The sequence below is a fragment of the Anser anser genome (genome assembly GCF_964211835.1).
Source record: "Anser anser genome assembly, chromosome: 2".
Classification (NCBI taxonomy): Eukaryota; Metazoa; Chordata; class Aves; order Anseriformes; family Anatidae; genus Anser; species Anser anser.
Window position 1 is genome coordinate 35,706,014 of NC_139721.1, and position 17,349 is coordinate 35,723,362.

A 17,349-nucleotide genomic window follows, 5' to 3' on the forward strand; every position below is an offset into this window, starting at 1 on the left:
CTTACTATATGAGTTTCAAGTATACCAATCTGTTTTCACAAACGTGCAAACACTTATCTTTCTTCAGACAGAATTTTTCCATTTCCCTTGTACAGACTGACAGTTATGTATGTCAAAAACAAGTCTACCATACACATGCAGCCTTTAAGGAAATAAAAGAGCTGTTAAATAAAAATCAGCTGTTAAATCAGTCATCTCTGAAAACACTATGTCATGCAAGGACACTGATATCCACTGTTCCTTTTAAAGAGATATATGCTTCATCTGAAAAGAGTAGTTTCTTCACAGCTTACATAATTCTTGATAACAGACGGTATTTTAATTATCACAGTATTTGAGAACTTCAGGTAGGTTCGAAATTATTGCTTGGTGGATTTGCCCAGTGGGAAAAAAAAAGGAGGGAGGAAAAAAAGTCTGTTTCACCCAGGATTTCTGTCTGAGCACTTGATATAAATCTCCTGTCTTGTTCCTTTCTCACAGTAAGGATTTTGAAAATAGTGAGACCTTGGTCATTCTTTTAAAACACAAATTCATTCAGAGTTTGCCATGAAACTAATTAAGATTTGTGATTAAAAGTGATAATATCTTGTGCATTTTAGAGGTAAATCTTAGATCTAAGAACTCAAAAAAAAAAAAACATAATCATTTGAAATCAAACAGAAATTCTCAATTTTGCATATAGTAAGATGTTCAAAAGAAACACCAGCCAGTGAAAGAATAGGCAATGCTTACACAGAAGACAAATGAGTGTGTTACCCTGAAAATTTAACACATTGACCTACTAACTCTTAAAATTCCATTTTTGCTGTTTGTCTCTGATTAACCACCAGGACCAGTAAAAACTTCTCCTAGGTTCTTTTGCTCTTCAGTGTTTTTCTATTTTGGCAGAAGAACAAATAAGATGGTATACCATGTGGTATATATACCAATATATATTGGTATACCATTCCAGAAAAGGAGAGATGAAGTGGCTTATTTTAGCTGTATTTAACACTTTCAAAATCAAGTAGAGATAAAGAGGAGACGATTGTGTTGTTTGCTTGGTTTTTTTTACACATCAAGCCTGAGGAAACTGATCACTGCCCAGATTCAACTCAGCAAAAAAGATAAACTCTTGTGACTAATTTTTTTGACTATTTTTTCAGCACATTTTTTTCATTTTTTCACAACCTTTTTAGTTTTTCTATTTTTTTAAGTAGCAAAGGGAAATATATGTTTTTCTCCATAATTCTCCAAAATCAAAGGAAATTTTGAAAAGTTATAAAGCACTATTAGACATAGTTTCATTCATTTATTTTAGAATCATAGAATATCCTAGTTGGAAGGGACCTACAAGGATCATCGAGTCCAACTCATGGGTCCTCAGAGGACCACCCAGAAAAAAAAAAAAAAAAAAATCAGACCATGTGCCTGAGAGCATTTTCCAAAAGCTTCTTGAACTTTGGCAGGCTCAGTGCCATGACCACTGCCCTGTGGAGCCTGTTCCAGTGCCTGACCACCCTCTTAGTGAAGAACCTTTTCCTGATATCCAGTCTGATTTTCGACTCTTAAAAGGAAAAAGATGCAAATAAAACACTTAAACTGTTTGGAAAACATAGGACAAGGTCTGTGAAGCTAGCACAAACAATCATGAGGAAAATTCATCTCTTTCAAACAGCAGGTCCAATAAAATTAAGGTTACAAAAAAGAAAATAAAGGGGAAACAACTGAAAAATGGTAACACAAGTCATCTGGAATGTTTTGCACTTCCTCTTAAGAATTGCCACTTAGAAACAGTACACAGACAGAAAGCCAACATGAAATGCAAGACAGGAAAGAAAAAATTATGTATACATAATCAAAAGTTTTGGTAACATTTGAAGACAAACTTCTTAACAGTCCATGCATGAATTTCAATCAGAGAATTTTCCCCACAAAATGACATCTGTACCAAACACTTTAATTTGGAAACACTTTTTTTCCCCTAAAAACTTTGAAGTCATTTGTTCTCAAATTTTAAGAATGTTAACAAAGGAGAATGTTTCTGCCAGAAAGACTGAGTCACTCAGCTGGCTTTACCTCTTAAGCAGACATACAAAAAACCACTCTTTATGCACATACGTGAACAAAACCACACTTATACCTCTATTACATTAAGGTATACAGAGCTATACAATGGGTTATAAGGAGGATATGAGAGGTTACTCTTTCTGTCACATTTGTATATTGTTGATTAAATATAAATACAAATTGTATGACAAGATATCTTCATGTTTCCTATGTTTTTGTTTCATGACTATACAAAAATTAGCTGTTTCCTTTAAAGGTTTATTTTTCAAACATGTTTGCACATAGAAAAAGAATAAAAACTTTTATAAAATTCACAAACAAGCAAAATTCAAATTCTAGGGGGTTCTTTGTTATATTTCTATGTAAAAGCCTACACTCTAGACAAATTAACCCCCTAAAATTCACCATGGAGAATAATGCTAGCAGGGAAAAAGGGGTCATAATGATTCTAAATCAAGAAGTCAATAAAAAAAATGAAGCTTGTAAAATGGAACCTAGTGGGAAACAGAATATTCAGTTGCAAATCATTTGGATGCTCTGTACCTTCTGTTCTGAAAAAGTATTCTTTATACATTTACATAGACCTTTGGGAAGCAGCAAAGAAAGCTATGAAAAAAGAAGGAATCAAAACTGTGCCAGGTCTAAAGAGAAAATGAAATGTTTAGGTTTTCCAAATACACATTATCATATTACGTCATGATTTTGATATCAGAAATTACAATTTATTCTCCTCAAATCCCAATGTCTAGTTATGGGATCCACCTTTTCTAGGTTATTCTCCATAAAGCATTAAATTAGGAAGTAAAGTCTATAAAGAAAAGGGGGGATTTAAAGACATCCTTTAAAGTCACACACACAGGGCTTTACTCCCAATTCTGTTAGAAGTAGATATTTCATACTCCCAGTAATCAAGTCCTATTCTATCTAATTCCATCACCTCTTGGTTTATGTTAACACTGCAGTTAAAGAGATGAGTCTAGTTATGTAAATGTATCTGAATCACCTTTAAAACAGCATCTGCATATGTTGTCAACTGTATAGTTTTGACAAGACACATAGCAGCTAAGGAATTTTTGCATGAGCAGAAATCTTCCTTTCAGTGTAGGCATGGCTTTTACCATCTCACCAAGACACCAGGTAACGTTACGTATTCTCAGGATAAGGGGAGAGCAGTCCATGGAGTTTTAATGTCTTTTAGTACTGCATGCGTTTTCCAGTATTTCCTTTTTTTTTTTTTTTTTTGAGTGTAACACACCAAAATGGCTCAGCCTGGAAGAGAAGACCTTCCAGACACCGTGAGAAGACACTCACACTTGAACAGCAGTTCACTGAAAGGGCAGAAGTATCTACAGGGATAGAGAGCTGCCCAGAGAGGTTGTGGAGTCTCCTTCTCTGAAAATATTCAAAACCCGCCTAAATGCCGTCCTGTGCAACATGCTCTAGGTGATTCTGCTTGGCAGGGGGGTTGGACTAGATGATCTTCAGATGTCCCTTCCAACCTTGGCTGTTCTGTGATTCTGTGGATTGCTTGGTCTAATTTGGCAGAATATAAACCTGGATCACTTGGTAAAAAACACACCAGCAGCAAACTCTGCATCCTCCCTTTTTCCAGGATCTATTACATCTGTATGGGGTGTCAGAGGTTGCCCCTCTTCTTTATCTCACTTCATCAGACTCTATCCCAATGCTGCATGGTGCAGTACCCGTTCCATGGTAGTTTCCCATCCTCAGCCATGGAATTAGTCTGGGGTTACATACCCGGACAAGATAGGAGAACTCATCCCATTTCAAAAGACAAGTCAGCCACCCCAATGGTTTCTGTGCAGTGAATACAATGACAATGAGAGCAGACTAAACCTAAACAATAAAAAGGAGATCTAATGCACAGCTGAAGTTGAAGAAGTAGGCTTCCTCCCTTCCCTTGAGGAAGCCATCCAAGAGCCCTTCTTTCTAAATGCATCCGTTTGTTAGTAGTTATGATCTTCCTCACAGAGGCATCTGCTTTCATTAATTTCTCTCTTTGTTGTCTGAAGTTTCAGTAGCGTTGTCTGTAGACAGTACATACAGTAACATGGCTTGTTTAACAGCAGTTTCTTCTCTAATTACAGTCATCAGTTTTTCTGCTTTTGCTAGTTAAATAAGATCCACTTGTCAAGTTCCAGACATTATTTTATGCACAGCTCATTATCAAATTTTCCCCCATATGCTTCTTAAAGACCTCAGGTCTCATTAGTATTGTTACAGCTTTGTTATACTCCGATAACTCTGATGATCTTTAGGACAAGAGGTAATGTCCTCAAGTTGCACCAGGGGAGGTTCAGGTTGGATATTAGGAGAAATTTCTTCTCAGAAAGAGTGGTTAGGCATTAGACCAGGTTGCCCAGGGAGGTGGTGGAGTCACCGTTCCTGGGGGTGTTTAAGGAAAGGTTGGATATGATACACAGGGACATGGTTTAGTGGGTAATATTGGTGGATGGGGGACAGTTGGACCAGATGATCTTGGACATCTTTTCCAAACTTAATGATTCTATAAAGCATCTCCATACACTCTTACTGTGTAGCAATCTAAAATGTCTAACATTAACACCAGACAAATCCTTGACCAAACAATTCATTTCTGTTATTTGCTAGAGAGATATATCATGAGCAGTTCAGACAATTGTTGTATTCTCCAATTTTATTCTGCAATTTATGACAAATTTATGGAACTTAAATGGCTTTGGCAGATTCATTTTTTTCCCTAGCTGGTTCCTTCATTTCTCTTCTCTTTTCCTCCCTGCTTTCATGGTTCTCATGGCAGTATGTCATGAAGATGTGCGTAAAGTCCAACTCGGTATTTCAGAGCACCCACATGTGATTCTTTTAATTTCACATAGTACTATGTAGTTTATTTGATGACATCCCAAGTACACATGGAAGTTGTGGAGACCACACTGTAGAAAAACAAACTTAAAAAAAATATTCCAAAAGTCCTACTGATTAAAGAAAAGTTGACTGGCTTTTGTAAATAAGCAAACTAACTTGAAGATTTGTTGGGAGAGGAAACCAAATAAAAGGAGTTAGAGATACAGCTGATGAGTAGGACAACAATAAATGTGTTACAGACAAGGCAAACTGACATGAGACTTCTTGAATACTTTTTCCAAACTACGTTTTCAGAGAGGATCTGTAAATGGTAGCACGCATAGAGCATCTCATTTATCTTACATTATCAACACAAGTTACTAAACTTGAACTGTACTCCACATCCCAATGGTGACTGGTAGAAAAGCCATGCTACATTTTTAATGTTTAGATTTATTTTGTTTGTACCAATATATATGATTTCTCTAATATGTTAAAAGGCCTTAGGACATTGTGCTTTCACTCTAGTTAATCTTAAATATATATTAACTAAATGTATTGCATCTCAAACCTACATTTGTATGCAACTAGTGCTCCTTCCCAACATTCTTGTTCAGAAGCCTTCAAGCTTGTGGCACAGTATGTTTTCTATAATCCCATTTCTTTTTTAATCACATGCAACCCCTTTTTTGTATTCTATTGATGTTAAGAATGAATGCAGCCCTTGCGCTATTAAAAACAAAAAGCTTCTTACTTCCAGGAATGCATTGGCAAGACTCCACAAGAACAAGATTTAACTTTTGAGCATGGCAGTGGGCATACAAGACTAATGGGTGGTCCTCCAAGAAAGAAAAAAAAAAAAAAAAGCCCTTAAACTTCATTCAATTGGCCATAGTAAATTAATATCATCTTATGCCTGATCAAAGTCTTGCAAAACTCTCAATGTGTGCACCATAAGATGTGAGAAAATATGGAAGTGCTGTCTGATTTTACAAATCGTCATTTACACCTTTGTTTAACACATAAGAGTTTTGCTTATGTTTGAGGGTACCCTATGACTCATCAGACAAACCTGGAATTCATTTCTTTTGCCTGTATGTGAGAAAGGATTCACAAAATCATGTTACAGAATAGGTCAGTCTATTCTCCACATCAGTCCAACTAGTTGTGCTCCTAGATGAAGATGGAATTTTTATTATAAACACTTTGCTCAAATGATCTAAATCCAGATTAGTTGTACTAAAATTGTCTGCTAATTTTTCCAACTAAATAGCAGGAAGCAAACAGTCCACACACAGTTATTTTTGTAGCCCCTTTTTTCTGTATCTACGAACCTTGTTTTGTTCTACCTTGTGAATGATGTCACCCTTTTACTTAGATGACTTAATATGCTGCTTAACGTTCTCTGTAGTCCAAGAGCAGCTATGGGAATAACATTGTTCTGCAGCTACTTTCCCATTTGAAAAACCTCTTAAAGTTGTTATCCATCTGCATTTTGCTCACCGTGTGTGAAACATCTATAGAGAAAACAGTAAGCTCTCTGTTTCTTACAGCTATATTCCAGCCTACAAACCTATTTATACTCCAGGAGAATTAACCCCTCCTTTTATTTTTCCTTTTCTCAGTTTTTTTTTTTTGATTGTTTGTTTTAATCATAAGCTGAAAAAACAAAACAAAACAAAAACTTGGTGTGATAGCTTGAAAGAAGCCTACATCTTTATCTCCCATATACCTGGGTGGAGAACTTTAGCTTTTGTTAAAATTACTAATGTGGACTGTAAGAACTCTATCTATTATTTGAAGACGATCTGAAATTATCAGTATTCAAGGTTAGATATTAGTTTCTAAAAAACTTGATTTTTTAAAAAATCTATTTCTAATTCTGTCCACTCTCAGTCTCATTTCTTACGATTCTTGAAAAGGTTTTTACTTTTTTTTCTGAGAGACTTAAAGCTAGGGAGGATGTTTTGTCAAACACAGAGCCTCAGCTGCATTGCAGGTTTTCCCCACAATGTAAAATGTGTTTAACTTGCTTTGTAACAAATCAGATTTATAACTCTGCCTATAGCCACTCCCATTTGACATTCTTTTTGAAGATCTTCCTCCGATACTGTGTTAAACACTGCATCAGAAAAAGCGTAGGTGAGTTCAAAGGGAAGAACTGTTACTCTGCAGAATAACAGCCTATCAAAAGTCATAGAAAACCAGCTATGCAGGACATTTAATGCTAGCTTGAACTAAATGTTAGTTGTGACTCAGGGAATAAGGCTGTAGTGACAAAGAAACAGGAAACCAGAAGCTGCTAATATTTTCCTCCTTTTATTACATTCCACGATTTGGATCCTGATTTTCATGTATATTTGAGCAGTACAAAGAGAAGAGAGTTACACTGGAGCTAAATGAAGTCTGATGAGAAATATCTCAGCATGAGTGAAACAGCTGGTTCAGTCTACACTTCTCACAAGTCACTGCACTCCCTTGTTTAGCCCATTTGTAGGAAGCTGTAGACGCCATGAAAATGTTAAGACATATTGCTGCACTGTACTTTACTGCAGGTGCCTTCAGTAGACATGAAGAATTAGCCAAGCACTCCTCCCAGGCGTAATCTACTAAAGTAATCTATTTAAGTACCAGGGAACTCCTTCAATCATCTGTCTAGATCCCTCTCAGAAGAGACCCACAGTGTCCAAAGAAGTGAGGAAACTTCTGGAGGATGTATAGTAGAAGGTAATTTGCCTGCACAATAAAATCAGGGTGGAGCATTAAAAAAGAAAAAGAAAAGAAAGAGAAAAAGAAAAAAAAAGAAAACGAGAAACGAGAAACGGAAAAGGAAAAGGAAACGGAAAGGGAAACGGAAAGGGAAACAGAAAGAGCAAGGTGACAGAGCTGGCATTATGCAAATGCAAAAATAAAATTAAACTTTTGTCTGAGCCAAGAAGAATGTTTCCTAACATCTGGAACTCTAACAATCAAATTTGAGGTAAAAAGTCATATTCTTCCTACAGACAGCCAAAATACCTGCAGTAAACATGATTTGGTAGTCTGATTTGACAAGTCCTATTATCTACAGAATCCCCGCTGGCATTAATAGGTCCATTCATCTCAAATCAGTTTACACAATGAAAAAAGGGGGTAAAATTAAGAGGAAAGACATCTGTTTAATTGTAGCTAGAAGTATGCATAGCAACAACTTATACTGACTTCTTTTACAATTGTATTAAAATGTGCCTAAAATCAAATCCAAACATTTTAATATATGTATAGTACAGCACATAAGTCTGCTTAGAGGACATGAGAAAATGAAAACGTCATTTCCAAAACAAATATACTAATATGTTCTGTATTATGACCTTAAAATAGATACTAGGCTTTTACATAACAGTGGAGATAAATGCCAACACTGAGGGACCTCTACAGAGGTGACCCAAGTGCTCAGGCTCTGGTTTTATTACACGATAGTTTCAATGGCTATATCACAGTGTAACAGCAAATTGAATTTCTCATGGAATAAACAGAAAAAAATATATATCTTTATGTTCCTGAAACCATTTGCTTCAAGCAGTTCTCTCTGTGTACTACTACATCTGTTGTGAGAAAGCACTGGACAAATGCACTATGGAGGTACCAACAGGACAGAGCTAACTGTACTGACAGCTCTGTCTTGAAGATGGGAAAGGTGTTCTCCAAATGAGTAAGTAGTATGGAATGTTCCAAAAGAATCAATAGATTTCTTCATCTTGAAGAATAAATGCTAGTTTCCTCACAACTGAATACAACAGCAATACCTAATTCTCTCTTTAAATATCCAATGTTAATGATCCGATGGTCTATATTTTGATACTTCAGAAGTTTAAAGAATCTGCTGAACTGCAACAAGAGTGAAAAGAACCAGAGACAAGTAGGTATCATCTAGTTCCTCCCTAACTTTATTAAACAGGATAGGGAGCGACATAAAGCTCTACAGATGACATAAAGCACTGCTTTGCATTCTCTCATAATGAAACTGAAGTAAGAAAAGGGACTTTTATGAGATCTTTCTCTTGCAACTCATATTTCAGACTGCAGAGTCATATAGTACAGCCAGTTAAAGGACAATAGCAATAGCCAGGTTGCTAGGTTTGGCTTAAGAGCTCAACCCTTTGTTCCCTGGTGTGCAGGACTGAGAGGATATATAGTATTTTTGACACCTGCTGTTAGGGGCTACTTTAGGGAATTTAAAATTTAATTAACCTTCATAGTAATCCATACAAGACTTTGTATAAGTTCAAAAAGACCACGTCGAAAACTTTCTGTTTTCCTTACCCTTCTACTCAATCCATGGACAACTGATACCAGCGGAAAAAGGTGCCATACTTTCATGTATCTAGTTGTTTGGAAACATAACATAAGCAGTTTTTTTCTAGTGAATTGGGAAGAATCCCACTACTAGCGTGTTTGCTCTTTTCTTAAAGCATAAGGCCACACCATTAACAGCAAAACTCCCTGGTATTACAAGGCCACCTTGCCACTGCTGCTCTGGCAAACTGGGAAATGAACTCCTCTAAGGCTCCATGACAGTGCTAAAGAGATGCTACTGCTCGGGTGATTCAGCATGCCTGTAGTTGTGCTCCCAGACCATCAGAAAAGGTTTTGGAGCCCCTCTTTCTACATAAGTGCCTTTTAAAAGTACTAATTTACAAGCAAAACAGTGAAAGAAAAAAAAAAAAAGAAAAAAAAAGTAGAAACGTAGGGTGGCATATGGCCAAACTTTTGACTTAATTTCACCACAGGTTGCTTTTTATTTACAAGCAGCTAATCCCCTCTCAAACTACACAATGGAGCAGCCATTGGCAAAGGCAGGCAGATAAAATTGGCATGCCTCTGTATTGTTCTTGCTAATCTGAACCATTAACAGAAGGGTGAGAAGGCTAGTTTTGTCATTTAAACAGGCTTAAATCCTTTCACCAAATGAGCTTTTGTCTACATAGAAGAATGTATCTTGGAAATTTAAGGGGTTTCTGTTAGTGTTGCATTCTCAAGTTGACTTGGCTACAGGAATACCAACCTGTTTATTTGGCCCCCATACTGTAAATGCAAGAATTATTTCCAGCTGTCAAAATCAAAAGGGGTTCAGCCTGATTAAATCATTTCTCAGAGGTGAAACAGGATGAGATTATAAAGTGCTAAGAAGCAGCTATTTGAAATCCTGGACTGCACCTGTGCAACTAAATCTCCATTTATACAGGTGCTCTCAAATTGGATTTGAACCTTTAAATTCCCTGATTCATCCCTTGAAAAACCACAAAAGCTCAAATAACTAATGAAATTCAGAGACAGAAAGGCTTAAAATAGTTTCAAGCTGTGAAGTAAGGCCTCAGACTATGTTCTTTGATTCATTGTTGATGCGACATATCAAGCATAAACATAAGTTGCCCAACCCAGATGCCAGAGGTTATAGGGTAGCCAGTAGCTAAGTAATTTTTCTTTTTTCTTTTTCTTTTTTTTTCCTCTTTTTATTCCCCTTAGCACAGGAGAGGTCATCACCATCACAATACGTATCTGAAAACCTGGGGAAAATAATTTATTGGTAGCATGATATGTTTTTGCTTTTTACCTGGCACATCTTGCACAGATATTCAACGTGACCTTTGCTTGAGGCTCAGCAGGATGAGCACTTCTAGTTTGATTGAATTTGCTCCCAGAAGACATCAGACTTGTTACTCCTTCCATTCTTAGATCATCAAGATCCTCTGCAACAAAACAGAATATGCTTAAATTTTGCAGCAATAAAGTTATTTATTCTGCACCTGCAGAATGTTTTTGGCAGGATCACTAAACAATAGAACAACTCAAAAATCAGGAAGAAATCACACACAATTATTTGAATAACACTAGGAAAAAACACTTCAGAGTATTTTTATTTATATATGTATTAGCATCCTGTTGTATTGACAGGGGTTCGTTCAAAAATACTAGCATTTCCACTTCAGACTGCCTATTTTTTAATCTTTATTTTTCAATTTCATTTATAAAACAGACAACAAACACACTTGTCAGTTGCTTTGTCAAGAGATGCTGTCCAATACCTTCATTTGAAATAGGGATCCACATCGAAGAGAAAACTTCGGTTTTTTGAGTGTATGATTCTCTTCTGATTTTTTATTATTATTATTGGTATCTATTCACTTGGCAATGAAACAGTATTACTAAGATAAAAGTACTAAACTCCCCAAAATGGAAAATAGATACATATATCACACCAAAAGAGACCACAACACGCGTACTTATACCTACCATATTGCTGTAATATATCAGCAACGAATAATAATAACTAGATTTTATAATATTGTAAAATCACTCCTGCTTTGCAGGAAGACAGCTGAGGCTCTTGGAGAACTGTTTTCCCCAGATCATTCTGGAATTGTGTAGCTTAGTTAGAATGTAAATGAAGTGTCTTGGTTTCCAGTCAGGACATTCTTAACATAATCTGTTTATTTTTTACTAACATATAAAATAGGCATATTATGTACACCTACTGTATCCATAAAGCACCATTTAAAATTGTTTATAATTCAATTAGGTTCTAGCTGAAAAGTAAACAAACAAAGCACTGACTAGCTGCTATTGAATGAGCACCAACCATTTCATGTACTGACTAACGCATGTGACTTATGGTATACAGTATGCAATCATCTAATTAAAATCTTTCAGATAATGTATACATATACATTTTCATATATTTATGTCTACAAAAGAAACCAGATGTTAAAGGATCCAAGTGAAGCAGAAAGTGTGCAAAGGCAGACTTTAGATCCTGGAATCAGATGGGGAAATGTCATGGAGAATTTTAAAATCGGAAGCTATATTCAATTGGAATTTAAAATACACAAATAGTCATTATAGATACATAATGTGGTACCGGTATGGTCAGATTGGCAGGATAATGTCATGTTAACCGTACTCTTTTGGGGATACATCCATTTCAGTAAACAATATCCATTGATCATGGTGATAAAAAGGAAGAACATCAAAACTAAACTTAATTTCTTTTCACTGAAGTGCTTGAACTAGATTTTCTTATCTGTGATGCTTCCACTGCTTAAGAAAGCTCTTCTCCTCCCAAAATTCCTTGTCTTGGAGATATAAATTGACAGTTCAACTGAATTTTCTGGCATCCATTTCCACAACTTTTCCTTTAAATTTTATCTAAAATTTTATATATAAACCTATTCAAAGGACTTGAAAAGCTATATGATAAAGAATTATAAAATCAATCATCTATGAGTCATTTCAGAGAAGGCATTACATATTTGGAACATATTATGTATTAAAATAAATAATGTTTAATTGTGTTTTAAAGATGTGTGAAAAGTTCCATATTTTTTAACAGATGTAAACCACTGGATGGATTACAGTTTAAATGAAATTGAAGCATTTGCCTCATTTTTTTCCCCCCCTGAACAGATGTGATTTCCTTAAATGAGGTTTTCAACTGTTCTCTGCTTGATTAACTTTTGGCTTTCTGATGACTAAGGCTGTTTCAACTGAGCAATGACATAGGCTGCCCTCTACCATACCTTTTATATTTGACTCTGTATATCAGAACCATTTCATTTTTACATTTTTAGGCAATTCTTAACATTTTTACCTCAAGAGAAAAGTAAGTGAAACTTCATGCAAGTAACTTCAATTTCAGATGTACCTACAGCTGTAGCTAACAGACAAGTTGGCAGATGATTATGTAGGACTGATATATTGTCACATGCTGTTAGCCCGATAGAAGTAATCTGTATGCTAAAGTGCAGATTAAAAAAAAAAAAAAAGCACCAAAAAGCTATTAATATTCCTATCAAAGAAGTATAATTCCATTCTCCAAATCCAAATAAAATCTGCATTCTTTGATTTAACTTTGATTACTGCACTTCTGCCTCAATATTGAATGTTTTCAGATTCTTCTGGATGCCTCTGATTTACAGGGCAGATATTGCTCTTTCTCACTAGAGTAACTGAGCTTCAAGAAGCTGCCTGTTTCCCAACAGCCATAAATTTGATGGGAATTCTTGAGCTGTGGGCTAGTTTACATGCCATCTGGCAATCTTCCTGACTGACCACATCCATTATAGTCCCTTAATGAAAATTAAAATAAAATAAAATAAAATAAAATAAAATAAAATAAAATAAAATAAAAATGCAATAATTTTAGTATTAAACAGCATATATATATTATATTTATACATATATAAAGAACAAATTAAGCAATTTGGTTAAACAATTGGTGCATGTTTTGCAGAGGAATTCCTAAATAGGAATGTTTTAAAATGAATCCTAACACTGAATGCAATAATGTATTTTAAGAATAATAAAAAAAAAAAAAGGTTCAAATGTTTCTCTGTAATGACGGAAAGCATCAATCTTAGCAAAAAAAAGGATTCCATTGAGAAGTCAATTCAGTTACAGTGCCTGGAACACTGAATCTTTTCTCTTTCTTTGTATTCTTTGCTAGACCAACTAGTGATGATATAGCTGAGCGGTTCAGTGATTTTATTGAGCAGCAGTGAGGTAATTCACTGAGAAAAAGAGATTAAAAAAAAAAAAAGCCAAGTTGATGATTGCTTCTGTGACAGAGGACAGGAATACTGCGAAAACTCTCAAATCCTTAGGAAACTGTTTCCTATCATTGTACAGCGATAGGCTGGAAGTTTGAGTAAATGAAAAATAGAATAAGACTCAGTCTCAGTTGTGCTAATAAAAATGTATTATTTCAATGCAAGACTGTGCACTGTATTTCTTCCATTTAATGTTATTTCTATGCAATTCTCTGTATGAATAGGGCATACGAAGGCCCAACATTGGTCCTATAGCATTTCATTAAATATGTCCTATATCGTAAAAACAAAACAAAACAAAAAACAACAATAAATACTTTTCATTTTTTCCCTCAAATCAGTGATTCAGCAAAATAAATTTACAGAGCTGCAATCTTCATGCATTGCCATAACAATACACAAAAATGCTTAAAAGTGAGATAAAGATCTCAAGTGTAATAAAGCATAGCACTGAACCAGATGTTTTCTGTATTAATAATAATGCTGCACTAAGCTAAATTCTTTGTGATTTTTTTATAGACAAGTTTCATCAACAAAGGGAAGGGGAAAAGGGTATCTATTTCAGCTAAACAAGAACATATCCCAGTAATCAGGTAACTATTTTTAAATAGGATGTTGTTCGTAATTATTTATTTCCTTTCATTTTGGGGAGGAGGAGCTGGGGAGAGGAATGAGGCAGTGATGCCAAGTATTCTAGAATCCATTCTAGATTGTTTAATGTCTTGGGATAAGGGGGTGTGCAATCCTCTTACAAGTTTCTACAAGACTCTCACACCTTTCATGTTAGGGCCAGAGCTGCTCTTGTGCAAAACCCTTGCTAAACATGGTATAAGTTCAGTTGCACAGAAGGCTCACATAGTACAGTTCTGTGCTACACTGTTTGATATGATTCAGCCATTTTTGCCTCTTTCCTCCATCATTAAATGCCATAATTTCCCAGGAGTAATTTAAGAAGTATAAGATGCAAAGCTGGAAAAAGTCCTGATTCATCTTTAGAGAGATAATGACTGCCAAAGGTTTTTCTGTTCAGTCTAATGCTTAGAAAGGCAATAAATGTTTTCACGTGAGAGGCAATATGATAATGAATCCTGATTTATGTTCCTGCAGGCCACCAGTCAATTCTGATGCACTGCTAAAATAATGGCTTTTTCTCTGTAGCAATGAATTTCTCAAGGCAGTGTTCTTAACGTCACGACAGACACTGATGTATTGCCCATAGATGGCATTGATTTGTCACAAATTGTTGGCTAAAGGACAGACTCTTAATATGCTCTGGTACTCTCATAAAAATAAATAAGTAAACATAAAATCTACTTCATGTAGTAGTTCTACTCGTGTTCAAGGAATTTCTGCTGCTTTGCATATCACACTTGTATGTTTTGTATTATGTTAACCAATCATCTCTGGTTTGGATAATTTTTCTTACCAATAGCAACAGAGCCCAGTAAAAATCTCACCTTAATTCCAAAAGAATTATTGGAACATGCAGGATTTAAGCTTCAAGACAGAGGAGAACCATTAATCCAGAAGGTGTGATGTGCCACTCCTGAAAGTTATGTTTAATCATTTACTTCAACCAAAGGAATACTGGAGTTATCTTCTGCAATACACTAGCTACAGGACATTTCACTTTGTTTCCTCTTACTAATCTATTCCTTTGAGGTTATGAAGCAGACAATGGTGTTTGTTCTAATGTTTCCCATTAAAACCTTCAAAACATCAGAATTTCACCCAGTCAGACCTTTGCCACAGTTGATGCAAACATCGTCCCAAATAGATCTGTCAAAAGACTTTCACTCCTACAAGCCATTTTAGGTTCCTGAACACAATTTTCTGAAGACATCTTACTTTATAAGTATCTGCAGTTGACAATAAATTCCCTAAATATTTGTGCTTCACTGCTGAATGCATGCAAAATCAATTGAAACCTGATTCTGCTAAGACCCTGAATTTGCATGTCCACCTCAACCTGTATCATTTGCCAATTTAGCAGAAATCTACTTCACAGTCAACACCAACCAACCAACAACAAAATGGGCACTGTAGATAGCAACATCGTTTTCATATATCCTGAGAGAGAAAATGGATCAGTGGTTAGGGTTCTCACTTTTAATGAGCAAGAGAGAGAGAACTCTCTTCAGTTTCTCCATCTTCCTATTTTAAGCTGGGACTAGAATATATGAGGTAGCCTTTTCTGATGAAGTTATGCTATTTTCATTAGAGCACACTTCAATATCTTAGACAAATACAAAAAGAACTGGCCCACAGACTCAATCTCCTAGTTATCTTCCCTTTTTTCACTAGGAGGAACATTTGTTTACTACAGAAAACGAATTATTTGCAGGCAACACTGTCAGAGCACTGCTTTAGGGGATGAGAGAGTTTCTAAGATGTAGAGTGTCTGATCTTCAGACCCTTGCTCCAAATCAGGCAAATTAAGTTTAGAAAACATGTCTTGTGTCTCCCAGCTTCCCAAACCACTCACTGGATGCAACATTACAGTATCATTTTATTTAAATGGGAAAGTCCACAGTTGAAAAGGATTGGCATTGTGCTCACTTATCATTCCCTACTGGGCATCCAAGGACAAAGGATCTAGCAGCACCAAATAACCCCTGTAAACAACTACCCCCTACTTAGCAACAGTAACTGACCATATAACACCGTTATTCCACCCAATAGCAATTTGAAGTACGCTGGCCCAAACCATCAGGTAGTTTCTATACTGTGCTTTATTTCTACAATAAAGGGAATCTAATATTAATTGGAGCATGGTCATTATTTCTAGATTTCCAATAAAATAAAAATTTGAATATTTCACTTGTTATATCACATTCCATAATATATTACTTCAATTGTAATAATTCTACAATAGTACCTTTGGTGTGATAGCAAAGCACCTTTGGTCTAATACAACAGCAAAAAGTCACAATTAGAAAAATCCACAAAATAACCAGAAATTTTGGAATTCAGAAGGTACCAAAAGGAAAATTTATCAATGTTAGTCCTCGGCAAACTTTTCCTTTTTGTACTTTAGCTTTGAGTAAAAAACACTTTTTTAATTAAAAGCAAATCTTCAATACTTCTAATCAGTTCCACTTCTGATGTCATTTATTTATGCACTCACTACATTTATTTTAATATGCAATTCAGACCCCATTCCAAATCTACATTCTTAAGGAAAATCAACATGATTTATTCTATTACTGTGGCACAGCTTTTTTTTGTTGTTGATTTTCTTTGATCAAAGTTTTTTAAAAATCAATTTAAAATATCAGGACATAAGAAAGGAATGCATATTTAAAAGGTCTCATTTTGTTTTTAATTCCAGTTTGTTTTTTATTTTCTAACAGAGTAGCCAGCCATAATATTTTTCAAGCAGGCTTGGTTAATATACTACAGATGTTCCTTAAAGTATAGCCAAAATACTGAATTTCACATGACATTGTTGCTTACGTGTTTCTTCATTAAATCTATTTTGAATGAAACTGACCATTTTTGTAAAAAATCATACAAACAACAAATAATTATCTAAGATAAATAATAATTAATTAATTCAACAGTACAGATCAATAAAGCTAAACCAACAATAGTGATTTTTCAGCCAGAGAAGATGCTAAAAAACAATTTAGTTTCGTACGAACCAATTTTTGCACTGAGGGCTATATTCATATTTCTTTGCATCCATGTAGTTTACTCTACCAGCCCCTTGGCAGGATTAAGTTTAGCTGGCTTGTTAAGAGGCCAGTGGAAATTCATACACTTTTTATTGAAATGAAAGTTGAGGCAAAGGATAAAAACTACAAATAAACTTATGTCAAACATTTCTAGTAATGCTGGACCTTCCAACTGCTTTCTTTTTAAAAAATCA

At 35.3% G+C, this 17,349-nt stretch overlaps 1 protein-coding gene across 8 annotated transcripts in view; it reads right to left on the reverse strand.

Moving 5' to 3' along the window:
- Positions 1–17,349, reverse strand: part of LOC310895626 (uncharacterized protein C8orf34 homolog) — a 237,785-nt gene that overhangs the window by 112,440 nt on the left and 107,996 nt on the right. For all 8 annotated transcript variants that reach the window (XR_014580803.1, XM_083827128.1, XM_083827124.1 and 5 more), the window contains one exon: positions 10,487–10,622. Coding sequence is in view for 7 of the 8 variants with exons in the window: in XM_083827128.1 (XP_083683254.1) it covers positions 10,487–10,622 (136 nt within the window). In the remaining variant the exon portion in view is untranslated. The remainder of the gene's footprint in view (positions 1–10,486; positions 10,623–17,349) is intronic.